The 15354-nt window shown below is 38.0% G+C and overlaps 1 protein-coding gene across 1 annotated transcript in view; it reads left to right on the top strand.

Annotated features, from left to right (window-relative positions):
* The window catches only part of DOK6 (docking protein 6), a gene marked incomplete at its 3' end in the record, with an annotated part of 238553 nt that overhangs the window by 115302 nt on the left and 107897 nt on the right, over positions 1 to 15354 (top strand). The window contains exon 3 of the mRNA XM_083869871.1: positions 1871 to 1985. Within this exon, the coding sequence (XP_083725997.1) occupies positions 1871 to 1985 (115 nt within the window). The remainder of the gene's footprint in view (positions 1 to 1870; positions 1986 to 15354) is intronic.

Below are 15354 nucleotides of genomic sequence, written 5' to 3'. Positions count from 1 at the left end.
AGCCCCTGTGATGGCATATGTTTGGGATTGGCAGGCTGGGAGCAGGCCTGCAGGTAGAGCCCTGGATCTTGGTGCCTCAGCCAGCAAAGCTCCATGGGCTGTATGGACAGAATCATGGCCAGTCAATACACAGAATTATTATTCTCCTCAGTTTAGCACGTTATACCACATTTATAGTACCACATCCATTTTTGGCTCACCTGTTACATCAAAGGTTACATCACCTATTACATATTGACAAACTGGAGTGAGTTTTGCTGAAAGCTGTTAAGACAGACTCTAGAGCAGTCTTCAGTTCTGGTCTCAAGTTTGTCAGCACATAACACATTCAACTTCATGCTTTGTCTCAGTTTCTTTCTTTGCCTTGATGCCTCTCACTGCTCATCCGCTATCAATATTTTATTGAAATGTCTTTGCCCCAACATGCTTGTTTTCTTTACTGCACCATATAAAATCTCTCCTGCTTTAAAAACATAATTTTCAGGATGCAAAGAGGAATGCTGGAACTGTACACTAGGAGCACTACAATTACAAAGCAAAAATGAACAAAAAACCCCACCTACATTTAGTCCATTTTTTACTGTAGTCACAGATGTTCAAATTCATATAGATGACATTTTTCTAGAAATTAATTCTACCTGCAGCAAATGTCCTGCCTGAAAAAAATAACTCTAAACAGATAAAGTTTGCCCAGAGTTCCAAGAAACTGAGAAAAAGGTTTTATAATATGAAGTGTTAATCAGTCTAATGTAGGCTGGGCCACCAGCTCTGGTTGGAATAACATACTTTTCTTCCGTTTTTGTTAATTGTAGTTATATACTTGCATGAAAAGAAAATGGGAATAGATTGAATTTTTTTATGTTGTAAATTTGCTGCAGGAGTATTTTAATGTTTATATTCTAAATTTTGCATTTTATTGTTGATATTTCTAAATATTGCAAATATTTAGAAAATAAAATAAAAATTTGAGTTCTTCTGAGGATGACAGATGCATAAAGACACATGAGGATCTATCCTTACAAATATAGTGATAGTATTTGATATATTAGTTGAGTAACCTCTCTTAACTAATGAAACACTGTTCTTCCAACATTAGGTTTTCTATTTGATGCAGAATCTAAAACTGGTCCAAGTTGTATGAGTATAGATTTTGAAAAATACATTATACAAAATCCCAAGGCTGAGTTGATTTCATTTTAAACTGTTTTCACACAGGACTTTATTAAAGAAACAGAATCTTGTGGAAATTTATTACAGAAATAGTTATTAGAGTTAAGTTTTGCAACTTAACACTCTACCTATTCTATGTGGGTTTTTTATCAATTACAAAGCTTATAAATATAAATAACCCTAGGGGTTTAGGAATGGTACTTCTCAGTTTAGTTCTCCCACAGGGATTCAAAACCACACTGCTGCTCACTTGCTCTCCCCTTCCCATTCCATTGGGATCAAGTTGAGAATTGGAAGCACAAAAGCTGAAAATCATAGGTTGAGATTAGAATGATTTACTAGAAACAGCAATGAGACAAGAAAATTAACAGTAACAGCAGCAATATAAGCAGCATAAGATATAAGACAAAAAACCAATTTACATGGAAAAGCCTGCAACAATACCTGTCTTTTCCCCACCATGCTTTCTCCCCCTGGAAGGAAAGTTCCTTACTCCAGCCCCTGGCAATGAGTGAGGTGGAATGGAATAACATCTGGGCCTTGCCACACACCTCTCCTGCTTCCTATAAAAAATTGACCCTGTCCTGGCTGAAACTAGGACAGGGGAAAAACAGTTTATGGTAAAAATTGAGCAGTTAAGGTTAATATTTTTATTTGTACTATTTATACACTGGTCTAAAATACTTTTCTTCATTTTAAGGTAACTGAGCTGCACAATATCAAAAACATAACCAGATTGCCTCGAGAGACAAAGAAGCATGCAGTGGCAATTATCTTTCATGATGAGACATCAAAGACATTTGCGTGTGAGTCAGGTAAGCAATTGGTGCTTCATCTCTAGCTTGAAGAAATCAAGTTGCACATCAAAGTCTGGCTCAGATGAATTAACTCACAATGCCAGATAGAAATTCTTAGCTTTAAGAAATGTGTGATAAAAAAAAAACTTTGGAGTTTGGGGTTCAGTAGGGTTTTTTTTTAATATATGTTGAGAGGTGTTAGGGCTGTTACAGAGGTCATTTTTTCCATTATTTTTCTTTGCATGCAGATAGTCTAAAGAATGGAGGTTTCCAATTAACCTTGTAAATCCTAGTAAAAAATAACCTGTAAGATGTTATTAAGTCAAGATGTGAAACATTCTTTTTTTAACAGGCTTTGCTATAGGCATTTACTAAACTAATAATTATCATGCCATTGCAAATAAATGGCAAATACCAGCTAAAACCTCAGGATATTTTAAAGCAGAGTGTCGAGCAGTCTATGGTTTGAATGACTTTGTAGCATAATTACTAGTCTACCAAAGAACAAGATTTGGGCATTATGGTACACAATGGCAGGTAGTTACTTGCAAGACACTGAACATTGCAAGATTAAAGTGCACTGTTTTCTTGTTTGAAAGAACAATTGTACACATCTGTGTCTTTGGGTATGTTTTAACAGAAAGCTTTTAAATATAGTAGGAAATTCTTTAATGATAAAGTTTATGCTTTTTTTGTGACAAATTTGAAACTGTGCATTTTAAAAGTTTATATAGATAATACTATATATATGTTGTTTTGGGTTTTTTAAATATATGTATATAACGTTATGTATATATGGTGAAGGGCCTGGAGGGGAAGCCATGTGAGGGGCCACTGAAGTTGCTTGGTCTGGAGGAGACTGAGGGGAGACTTCATTCCAGTCACAACTTCCCCAGGGAAGAGGAGGGGCAGGCACTGGTCTCATCTCTGTGGTCACCAGTGACAGGACCCAAGGGAATGGCCTGAAGTTATGTTAGGGAAGGTTTAGGTTGGATATTAGGAAAAGGTTCTTCACCCAGAGGGTGGTGCACTGGAGCCGGCTCCCTAGGAAAGTCACGGCACCAAGCCTGACAGAGTTCAAGAATCGTTTGGAAAATACTCTCAGGCACATCGTGTGACTCTTCACTGTCCTGTGCAGGGCCAGGAGTTGGACTTGATGATCCTTGTGGATCCCTTCCAACTCTGGATATTCTATGATTCTATATCAATATTTTCATGTAAACATTCCATAATGTACAGTCTAAATAATAAATTAAATACAGTGAAACAAAATCTGAGGAATGTGGCAGAAGTTAAAAGTGTGAAGGTCATGAATTATGTAGATTTTAGGTCAAATATTGCAAACAGTGATATGTACATTCTCTCATGAAAGATTGACAGCTTTGTTTGTTAATTAATTTAATTTTAAAGACACACATAGAAAATCTGTCTGTGTACAATCAGTTTAAGAAATCATTAGGTAAGTAGTTAATATTAAAAATTTTGAATTTTAATGTGTAGAATTAATAGTGACTCTATATTATGATTAATAATTGAATAAAAACATTTTAGTTATATTCCAACAGCACTGAATTCAGTTCTGTGGAAACTTTTTCATTTGTCTACACATGCATTCCCCTTCTTTCCTAACAAGAAGATCTTGCTCCTTCCTAGGATTACAATGATTCAGGTGTTTTTGAAAAGAGTGACAGCAAGTCATAACTTCTGAATTCTTTTAGCAAAGAAGGGACAAACTCAAGGAAGTTCAGCACGTCTGGCCCACTCATCCTTTTCTTCTTAACCTTGAACCCAGTTGTAAATACAAGGCACATGTACATTAAGGTGCTAACAGGGTGTCACTATGAGATGCTCTCCCTTTAGGGTCTGTACAAAGGTGGGTTTTAAGTGGACAGAACCCTAGGTGAAGTGGCAAACAAGTGGGGAGCCTGTGGACAGAGATCAAAGTTCAAACCAAGACAGGTGATATAGTAGGTGTCTGCTCTAGACCTTCTCATCAATAAGAGAAGGCAGAAGAAGCAATCTTAAGGCAGGTGGAAAAAGCCTTATAGTCCCAGACATTGGTATTCTTGGGTGACTTTAACCTCAGCAGTAACTACTGGAAGGCCAATAAGGCTGAACACAAGCAATCCAGATTTCTGAAACAGATTGAAGACAATTTCTTGATACAAATGATCAATAGTGTGATGAGGGTAGATGTTTGTTCAGGGACGTGCTTGGCAGGATCCTGTAGATCTCTGAAGGGCAAAGGAGTCCATGAGAGCTATCCAATCTGCAAGGACAGCATCCTCTGGGCACAAGAACTGTTCTCTCCATTCTCAGAAGACAAACTTTACACAAGATGACTATGAATGGATATCAAGCTCCTGACTCAGTTTAAACACCATAAAAAAACCTGCAATGAAGTGGAGACATACTATTTGGGAGGCATACAGAGGCACTGTCTATTTATATAGGAATGGAGTTGAGCAAGGTCCAGCTCAGGGAAGTGCAAGATAGAAAAGGTTTCTTAAAGTACATCAGGAGCAAAATAAAGGTTAAGTAAGTGTAAGTATTGCTTACTGGAACAGTCAAGGTGGTGTCAAGGGTCATAAGAAAGGCTAAGGTACCTTTTATACTGTGGTTTTCACTTGAGAGGCTTGTCCTCAGCCCTTCCATGTCCCTGAGCCCCTGAGTGTGTTGGAGTATCCCCAGCACAGGAAGGCATAGTCAGGCATAACTTAAATCACTTGGATTTCATACATGTTGGAAACTTGATTGTCAAGAATGACAAGAAGGAGGATTCAGATAACTGGGCTCCAGTCAGCCTCAGTCCCTGAGAACACTGTTGGAGCAAATCACGTGTAAGCACCTGAAGGACAGCAAGATCAAGGGGAGTTGAAAAAACCACTTCCTATATGCAAATCATAGTTGCCATGATGAGGTAGGTGTCTGGCAAAAGAAAGGCAATAGTTCTTATATACCTTGGGTTTAATGGTCTTTGACACCCTCTATAACTTCGTCCATAGCCCCCAAAATTGGTGGGGCACAGGATGGATAAAGACACTATAAAGTGGACAGAAAATAGGCTGGACTTAAAAAGCCAAGGCTGTGAAGCCAAACTTGCAGCCAGGAGGTAGTGGATCCCTCAGGAATCAGTGCCGGGACCAATACCATTCAATATCTTCATTGATAATCTGCATGATTAGGTGGAGTGTACTCTCAGCTGATTTGCAGGTGACACCAGTTGGGGGTGACCCAAATTGGGAAGGTGGGGCTGCTATCAGAGGGACCTGGACAGGTTTATATAAACCTTATGAAGTTCAGCAAGAACAAAAGCTCTTTCTCCTGGTTTATGGTAATCCCAGCCACAAGGCAGGCTTGGTACTGGCTGTTGGGAAGCAGAAAAGGTTCTTGGGGTCATGGTGCAAAACATGCCTTGGACACCATTAGTAAGGGTCTTCAGAGCAGGTACTGGAAAGTGATCCTTCCCTTTTATTCAGCGCTTGTAGGACCACATCTGGAATGCTGTGTCCAGCTTTGCGCACTCAGCACAATACTGACATACAGGAGTGCACCCAGGGGAGGGCACCTACAGTCAGGAGAACATGACATATGAAGAGAGGCTGAGGGCTTGTTCAGCCTGGAGAAAAAAATAGTTCAGAGGATCTTATTGCTTACATGATCTGAGAATACAGAGAAGATGGAGCTATAGAAGTGGCCTGGTTTGGAAAAGACAAGTGTCTGCTGAGGAAGGCAGGAGCCTCCCTTGAAATGCAGAATGTAACTCGCCTCCCTCCAAATTATTATAATTTTGAAATTAAAGGGCTCTCAGGCAAAAAAAATGGTAATAGGAATAACAGTTCTTTACTAGGAAAATTAAAATAAAAATGTAGTAGTACAAAAAACCAACCAAACAAAAAGAAAACACTGACAGAGTCAGGATACAACCTGACACCCTGTTGGTCAGGGTGTTGATAGCAGTCCAATCAAGTCCTCCTGGAGTGACAGATGTGGTTCTGTTGAAGCAATGATTCTGTAGAAGGGTGTAGTTTTCCTCTGAAAGTCCAGTGGTGGTGAGATGGGTCCAGTCTTCCTCTGGGAATCTAGTGGAAACAGGCTGCCTTGGTGTTCTAAATGTCAGATTTTATCCAGGTAGGAATGCTTGGCTCCTCCCCTTGGGTGGAACATCTCACAATGGGATGATGTAATTGTATCAGTCCTGTGGTGAGCCTTAATGGCCCATTAACAGCAGATATCCCCCTGGAGGGAGGATGAGTCCTGGAATAGACAAGGAACACTGCCTCACCTGGTTTTAACAGATGCTAATAGAATACATGTTTTGGTTATATCTTGCATTGCAACCTAAAACAAAAATCATCAGATATCTTGCTGTTTCTGAAAGACTACCAATCTTAGCTGTGAGTATAGTGGATTTTCAATCAATTTGCCTTTCTCCATGCCTTCAGCCTATCTGAGCAGTTTGGATTGCATCACATCTATCAGATGAGAAAGATACACAGTTTTGTTTCGCTAAAATCTGACTCTCTTTAACTCCAAATCTTATGTGTTTTCTGAACTAGAAAAAAAAAAAAAAAAAAAAAAAAAAAAAAAAAAAAAAAAAAAAAAAAGTCATTTCCACAGTAAATTCTGTCTTCTTGCAAGGAACTGTTACAATTTTTACTGCTGTTGAAATGTGCCAAGTACTTGGCTTTCCTGTATGAAACTTAACAAAATTTAAGAAATATTTGGAGAAATTCCTTCTTATTTAAAATAGGTTCTATTCTTCTCTTGTTTAGTGGCACTGGTTTATATGAGACAAGGCATAGGCTTCTAACAGCCTCATAGTGTATAGTGATGTACACACAATGGTGTTTATTTTGGCAAATCTTGCCACTTCACTGGTTAAGACCATGACATTGCTAAGCCCTCTTCTTTCCCGTGGCTTCAGTGTCAAAAAACCACTCAAGTGGTGTTGACTCAAGGCAAAAATCTTCTAGAATCATAACTGCTTGACCTTGAATTTTTTAGGACCCCAGAGTTTCATAATGTGGACATTTTTCTACTGTGAAGCCTCTGAATATACAGAAGCAGATAACCTTGTTTCTTATCACCTTGACTTCCAGAGACAGATGGAAGGACAGTAATACTAAACCCATTGCAAAAGGTCTGCTGAGCATAGAATAAACCATTTTTTGGAGGCAAGGAGAAAGGAATACTCAAAGCTGAGTTGTTTTTAGGGACTGAACAATGTGGGGTATGGGTTTTGTCAGTGTTGTACCAAAAAATGATTTAAAATAATGGTATCATTTTGGTTTTGATAGTATGAGCTGATACCTTCTCCTCTGCACCATCTTAAAGTGCCAAAAAGCAGCACTTTTTTCTGGCACATAGCTTTCTTCATTAAGCACAATAAAATACTATTCTGTTTTAAGATAGGTCTCTAAAGATGCAGAACACTTTGGTTCTCCCCAGAAAGCCTGAGAAAGAAAAGAGGGCTGTGATACCAGCCCACTGGGTGTGCTGGCTCAGAGCCTGTGTTTTTTTCCTAAGCTCCTGCAGCTTTTAGTCCCTCATCTTGCTTATTGTCTTCAAGGCAGCTACTGGCAAGTGTGAGTACTGGGTGGGCTGTAACCTCTATATTTCCATTAGAATTTCAGCAAATTAGTAATCTGAGATGCATCTAATTGTTGGTAATCTTCATTTGCTAATAAAAACATTCAATAGAAACACAAATCAGAATCCTTGATATGCTTTTGTTATCACCTACCCATTACTACCAGCAGTGCTCCCAACATCTACAACAGCTGTAGAAATGTGTTCCATTCTGAAGCTCTATTGAAATATTTTGAAGAGCAAAACAATTCCCTGAATAAAAGCATGGGATAACAAGTCTTTAAAGAAGAATTATCCCTCTTCAGGAAGAAAGGGAAGTCCTTGCTGTCACTGTATCTATTTCTGACATCTGCTCTAGTGGGCAGAAACTTGTGACTTTGGTGATTAGCAAGCAATATTTTAAAATTCTCTGTCACCATGAGAATTGTTTCAGTGGAAGTAAACTAATGAGAAGCCAGGGCTCAATAGCTAACCTGAAAAGTAGTCTATAACTCAGTGAACCTACAACAGACTTTAAAGTATGAAAATTCTTTTTCAAATGGTGGGCAATTACTGCTGCCCTAACAAGGAACGTGCTATGATCTCCATTTGAGCCTTCCTGAAAATCGTGTGAAAGTTACTGCCATTAAGGGATTTATTTTATTTTTTTTAAACTAAGAATTATGAAATTCTGAGGGTTTTTTTTTTTTTCTTCCCTTCATTCCGGAGTGTATAATCAAGCAAGTGGAGAAGGTCTTTTAGCTCTGGATTCCAGGTGCTGGGTTTGACATGCTGACTTTCCCTGATACCTTTGCTAAAAAAGTTGTTGGGGTGGGTTTTCTTTAACTGGGGACTTTTTGTTATTGTTGTTTTTTTCTTCAGGTAGGTGTGCTGTCACTTTTTGTGTAGTTACAGCCATGCCTGGATTCATGTATCTGTTAAGATGCTCTTCTTCTTGCAAGCCTGATATCTGTAATAGGACTGTAAGACAAGTGTCTGAACTGAGATGGGTGTTCTGAAATGCCCTTTAAACTCTCACAAAACTTGTAGATGTAATGCAGTGAGCAATGGTGGCTGTGCAGGACCAGCAATAAAATGAAATTGGAGGGCATGAGTACTGATTTAATCTAGAATTTTATGGTGCTGTTTTGGAAGTTGCTATCATGATGAGAATTGTGCCTGAATAATAGCTAGCTTTCAAGAAATGCTGTTCCTGATCTGTACTGGTCAAGGACAGACCATATGGGGGCTTGATTTTTCCTTTAATGATGACAGCAAAATACTAAGTGATACCAAACCCTGGGCATTTTATGATTAGTGGCCCCTCTAGCACAGGTTTATGTAAAACCTATTTTGTGATCTAAATTACAGATTGTGATGAAAACTGATAAAATTTTAAACGTAATGCTAAAAAAAAAAATTAAAAAATTTAAATGTGGAGACAGAGATAAGAGAGACAAATTAGAGCTGAGAGGTGATTTTGGTGATTTAAGAATAGAGGGAGTTGTAATGTAAGGGACAAAATCACAGAGAAATCTTAAAGCTTCCACTGTTAAACAAATGCAGACAGCGTCTCAGGATACTGAATTTTTCTGTGTTCTCTTCAGTACAATACCTCACTGTGTATAGAAGTAGATGAGTTGAAGGGGTTTCTTCTTTCTAGGCATGCATGAACTTCAGCTCTAGAGTCATTACAACCAAGAAACATCATTGTTTTTAAGAGGTTACACTTTGGGTTTTCCTTAAAACTTTCACTATTCAAGTCCTGGGGAAAACAGAATTGGATTATTGCAAAGTGTCTATCAGTTACCCTATTTGAAGCTTTTTCTTTAGGGGTTTATCCATTCTTGTGGTTGTTTTGGCTCAATTCACCATTTTTATTTCTTCAATGTCTCGCTTCTGTGATGGTTACCTTGATAAAACTCTTTTATACACCTGCAACATAAAGAAGCTTTTTCTTCTGTATTTTTTGTGTTTCAGCTTCTTTTGAGTGCTGTCAAGCTGTGATAGCCAAGTTTTGTCATAACTCTCCAAAAAAAGTTTTACTTTGTTGAAACTGAAAGTCTTGGTGCCAAGTGGCAGTGTGGGTTTTTTCTAGGTTCATACGTATTTTTGTTTTTAAATCTGTTTTTACCATTTGTTGATGTTGCTTTCTTTTCTTAGAAATCACATGCACACACAAAAAAAAACCCTGACCCACAGTTGTGGTATCTTTTGAAAAGGCCCAAGTTCATTTCATGTTTATGTTGAAAAAGTTTTTTGGGCCATTGGCAAATACTGATCATGAGTTGGGCTTTTTCTCCTTGATAGTTTTCACAAGCAAAATCACTATGTGCTGAAAGAGTTTGACAGATACCAGTGGAGTATTAGATGCAATTCATATTACTGTATCCTTTGACAGTTAAGAAGCCTGGAGGTTTTGCATTAAAATTACTGTAAAACTTTGAGACATTGAGATGAAGCATCAGTGCTCATATTTGCTGTTATGACTAACAATACAAATGGCTATATAAGCTTTAAAAATTAAGCTCAAAAATATTAATATCGATATTTTAAAATAACCACATTGATGTTCCCACTTTTGCTGTTATTTTTGTGACGTTCAAGCTCCAGGATCATAGAGGTGGTGAAAATGAAGATCAGCTTCCTAAATACTGTTTGAGCACTGGAAAGAAGAATACAAAGATCACATTTTGAATGCAGAAAAATAAACCTAAGTAGCTGAAACTATTCTGAAACATGGTATATTTCACTGTTAAGGCATCAGGAATTGTTATATGAAAATTTATGACCCTAGCTTTTCTATTTTCTGGTTTTGTTTGTTTATGTAGAGAGAGAAAGGAAAACTTGCACTCTCCATAAAGCATATGGCTCATTGGAGATCAGATGCATGCTCTCACTTCCATATGTAACACAATGTCTGTGATCTAAAAAAGAGTGAAAAGACAGGCGTTACATGAAGTTAAATACATTGCTGTTGTTTCTTACATTCTCTCTTTTTAATCACAGTTTTTGAAACATTATCCACTTTCTGGGCAAAGTTCAGTCTGAGTCATAGTAATGTTAAAATTTACTTAGAATGCATATTTTTTGTTCTGGACAAATAGTTTCCTTTTCATTAATAATGACTTTTAGTGTTTTGGGGGGATTTTTGGGGGTGTATTTTGGGGTTTTTTGGGGTTTGCAGGGGGGGGGGTGTTGTGGGGGTTTTTGTTGTTTGGTTGTTTGGTTGTTTTCATTTTTCCTATAAAGTAGAAGTATTTTGATTCTGCCTCTCATTGCTCTTGGTTGCCAGTTGATCCTCATTTTTCTTGGTTATCTGTCTGAACTACAATGTTACAATTTTCTGACACATACTGGTAATATGTATTCCTGGCAAATGAAATGAATGCAGAAAATTATGCTCCATCTTCAGGACATAGCTGTGGATGGAACGTGTTCTACATTGTTGCTTTCCATCCTTTTCAGTCACTTCTAAGTTATTAATTGACTGCAGACTTAGTTCTAAAATTATTTAGCATTTAAAAAATATTATGGGTTGACAAACTATTTTTTTTTTTTTTAGTAGAATGATAAATTTGAGAACAGTGGGCAGACAAAATGGGTGCCATCTTTTCAGGACTTCTTCCAAGCAGGTCCCTGAGCTAGGAACACTGCTGCATTCTCAGTTTATAGGGCAAATGTGGGACAGGAAGGAAATAAGGTTAAATTCCAGCAGGAGCATGCACAGGTGCTGTGACAAAATAAGTGGGAAAGCTGTAACATTTCTAAATGCAGAAAAGGTAAATTTGCTCTAAGACGGCAATATCGGAAACCCTGAAGTTCGGACTTTGAAAGTTAAAACCTTTGGAAGCTGAAATTTGTTTTGGTTCCCTAAATTTTGATTATGTAGTTGTGTAAATTGTAGAGATGATAAGGATTCAGTTGCCCTTGCTGTTCACATACTGTGAACTTTTCTGGAGACTCTTTAATAATGTCTAACATAGTGGATATGGATAGGTGCTCTCCATGATATTTGGAAAGTCATGGCAGTTGAGGCAAGTCCCAGGTGACTGGGGGGAAAAAGAAACATTGTATCCATCTTTCAACAAGGTAGAAATTACCCTGGTAACTACTGAGCACCCAAGCCATTCTATGATCCTAAGTAAAGTATTATTCTTTTACTCTGGACAAATATATTGAAGCGTAGGCACTATAAGTGCTTTCCTTATCACAGTTTTACTTCAAGATATTGAAATTTATGTGAAATATAAACTGTTCCCATAGGAACAAAAGCCAAAGAAGATAGCTAAGATAATGATGAATTATCTATTTTAGAATGCATGCACAACTTCTTGAAAGTAAAAGATGAGAAAAAAAATCTTCCTGCCTGCAGAAACTGAACAAGTTCAGAAAGTTCAGAAGACAAAGAGAAGAGATCAAGAAGATTTCAGCTTCATCTGGTAGATGGTGCAAGGTTAGCACCATCTTGAATAGTAAATTTAGATTGACTTAGAGAAATGCATGGCTCTCAAAGCCTCTGTCCTAGAAATTCAATATGGAGTTGCTTTTCCAAGTAAACATGGAGTGGAGGTGAGTTAGTGGTGCTGAAGTCTAGGATTTCAGGCATGTGAAGTTATGGAATTATGTGTTGGACTTTAATAGAAAGTGTCTTAGTTGCCCACTTGTTGGTTTGGATTTTGGTACAGGGCATGCATTTTGTAAGCTGTTAAAAATCAATGAACATTTCAGTATCTGAAGGCTCTATGTTTTGTACTAGAACTAAGCATGTGTTAGTGAGATGACAGAAGCCCATAAAAATGCAGAACTAACAACATGGTATAAGGCTTGGCTAAAAAATATTTAAAAAAAAAATGTTTTTTTTCGCCTCTGGCTGTTTACCTTAAACTGAAATCTGAAATTGCTAGTATGTTGTGCATCTCTGTACAACAGGATTTCTTCTGATCTCATTTTGAGATTCACAGTGGTTTTGATAAAAGTGCTGTGCCATAAATAGCTTCTAGTCCTATGAAATAAAGATATGGAGATTCTTTTGTATAATTCATGCCATAAATTAAGTTAGAATATTTTTAATCATGTGGTAAGTGTGAAAGTCTAAATGCACTTCCTCTCTTGTAAACATATTTTATTAGAAGCTAAAGCAATAAGACACTATCTATTTTAACATGCCTTCATGCTATTTACACCTGTTTTTTAAAAATTTTGGCCTGCTCTGTGATGCCAAAAGGCATTCACATGCAATAATTAAAGGATTACAGGAAACAGTCAAAGAATCTTGATGAGTTTTGTGCATAAAATTTCCACATATTCTGAGTTGTAATTGGTAGTTTGCAGATGAAGGACTGGGATAACTTCATTAACTGCATGACAAATTAATGTGTCAAAGTCTGGAAAACAATCTCAGGCAGAGGACTTTTCTCTATATTAAACATTGACTATAGATGTATATGTGGATATAGAGTCTAATTTTACTAAAATCTCCATATATGGGGTTGTAATATGGAATCATGCCATGAAACAACACATTGTGCTTGAAAAGGATGAAGTTTACAAGCAAACTTTCTGTATTTGTTTTAAAATTACTTTTTAAGCATCCATGTTATTAAACACTCTGATGTTTATAGAACAGACCACAGTAGGTATTTGTTTCTGTACACTAAGCAAGCTAATTCTTACTTTCTTTCCACAACATAAAAGGCTGTGGGATTTTCTAAAAGAAGTTTTGCCATCATCATCGTACTTAAGGTTGCTATTTCCACATGCTGTTCAGGTTTTTAGGTGTCTTTCCCTGATTTTATTGGGCTGATCATAGAAGTGAATTCTTAACAAACCCCACATTTGAACTTCCATGGATGGTGATTCCACCGTTTCCCTGGGTAGCCTATTTCACTGCTTGACCGCCATTTCAGTGAAGAAAGTTTTCCTAATATCTAATCTAAACCTCCTCTGGTGCAATTTGAGGCCATTTCCTGGTGGATGTTGTCTTGCCCCTTTAGGTTCTTTTTAACATAATTAAAAGAAACAAAAGTATATCAGGAGTTCTATATCGTGTTGAAAAGAGAATGACATAGTCCATATAGTTGAAGCTAGAACAAAAGCCTGTCTTTTCCATCTTGGTTAGTCTGTTCCATTATGCATGTGGTGTTCATTAATTGAGTAATTTGTTATAAAGGCCTCTGCTGTGGTAGGTACTTGGGAAAAAAAGTGAATGAGGCTTTCAAGGTATTTTAAGTGGGCTTTTTGTAATGCCAGCAGAAATGGATTCAATTTCTTTCCTAGAGTGATACTTTCTAACACCTAGCACTACAGAATGAAATAGTGCATATTTGTATGCTTTCAAATCTATAACTTCCTATGTTCTGAAGACTACAATTTAAAAATAGAATTTTAAAATGTTTTTGTAGAGGGGAAATTCAAGCGAGATATTTTCCTTCAAAATTCAGGCAAGACTAAAAAGCTTGATCATCAGAGTAGTTGTTCTTCCCCAGTATTTAGGCTGCTGACCCCCATCAATGTGATACAACTGCACTTGATGCTGAAGTTGTGGATTCTTCAGCAGCCTGCCAGGCAGAAAGGCAGTGAGGTGGGTAGTTTTCTGACAGTGCCTTTAGGTCTTGATGCATCTGGATTTACTCTGAAAAATCTCAGCCAGCTCCAAGAATAGCACATTTTAGAGCAAATCATCACTTGTCTTGAGACTTATCCCTTAAAACTGTGCAGAAACGTTAGCACCTTGTTAAGGTGTGTCATCTGCAAAGGGTTGTAGCTTTCATTGCCTGATGATGAGAAGATTCAATAAAGGATTATTTTTGGTTATGTCTTCATGTCTAGATATAACCAGTCTTGGCTGCAAGCCAGCTCTTGTCTGCAAATAGTTTAGCTTGATGTTAGGAAAGCATCATGTCTTTGCAAATTCCCCATGCTTCTCATCTGGTTTGCAGTAATCAATATAAAAACATGATTGCCTGCTCTTACTGGGAAGCATTGCTGACAGACCTGCAAGGAAGGCAGGGCATGTTCAGTGGCAATATCCAGGCTGTATTGTTAGGTAAAAGAAATGTGCATTACCTCTGTTTCCAGTATTCATATCTAGAACACAGAGAATATGTGGCTATGTTGTAGTGATTTGACCTTGGCTGGCTGAGAAGTGCCTACTAAGCTGCTCTCTCACTTCCACTACTCAGCAGGACAGGAGGAGAAGACACAATAAAAAGTTAATGAGTCAAGGTAAGTATAGGGAGTTGTTTATGAAGTACCAACACAGCCAAAACAGACTTGGGCTGACTAGCAACAGAGTAGGATAGTGAGAAGCAAAAAAAAAAAAAAAAAAAAAAAAAAAAAAAAAAAAAAAAAGATCTGAAAATACCTTTCCCCCACCTCTTCCTTCGCAGGCTCAGCTTCAGTCCCAGCTCTTCCCCTGAGCAGCACAAGGGAATGGGGAATGAAAGTTGCAGTCAGTTCATAATATTTTGTGTCTGTTACTCCTTCCTCATGTTTTTTCCCTGCTCTGGCATGGCATCTTTCCTACTGTATACAGTGCTTCACAAACCTGCTCCTGCAAGAGTTCCTCTCCATGGGCTGCAGCTGCTGCCAGGAGCCTGCTCCTGCACAGGCTCCACACAGATTCTCCACAGGCTGCCGCTTCCTTAGTGCCTGTGCCCCTGCTCTAGCATGGGCTCATCCACAGGCTGCAGGTGGATCTCTGCTCCGTGGTGGTCCTCCATGGGCTGCAGGGGCACAAACTGCATCACCATGGTCTTCACCTCAGACTGCAGGGGTCAGCTTTGGCACTTGGAGCACATCCTCCCACTCCTTC

The sequence above is a fragment of the Zosterops lateralis genome (genome assembly GCF_965231275.1).
Source record: "Zosterops lateralis genome assembly, chromosome: 1".
Lineage (NCBI taxonomy): Eukaryota > Metazoa > Chordata > Aves > Passeriformes > Zosteropidae > Zosterops > Zosterops lateralis.
Note: the sequence above shows the minus strand (reverse complement) of the source record. Positions and strands in the feature narration are given on the sequence as shown.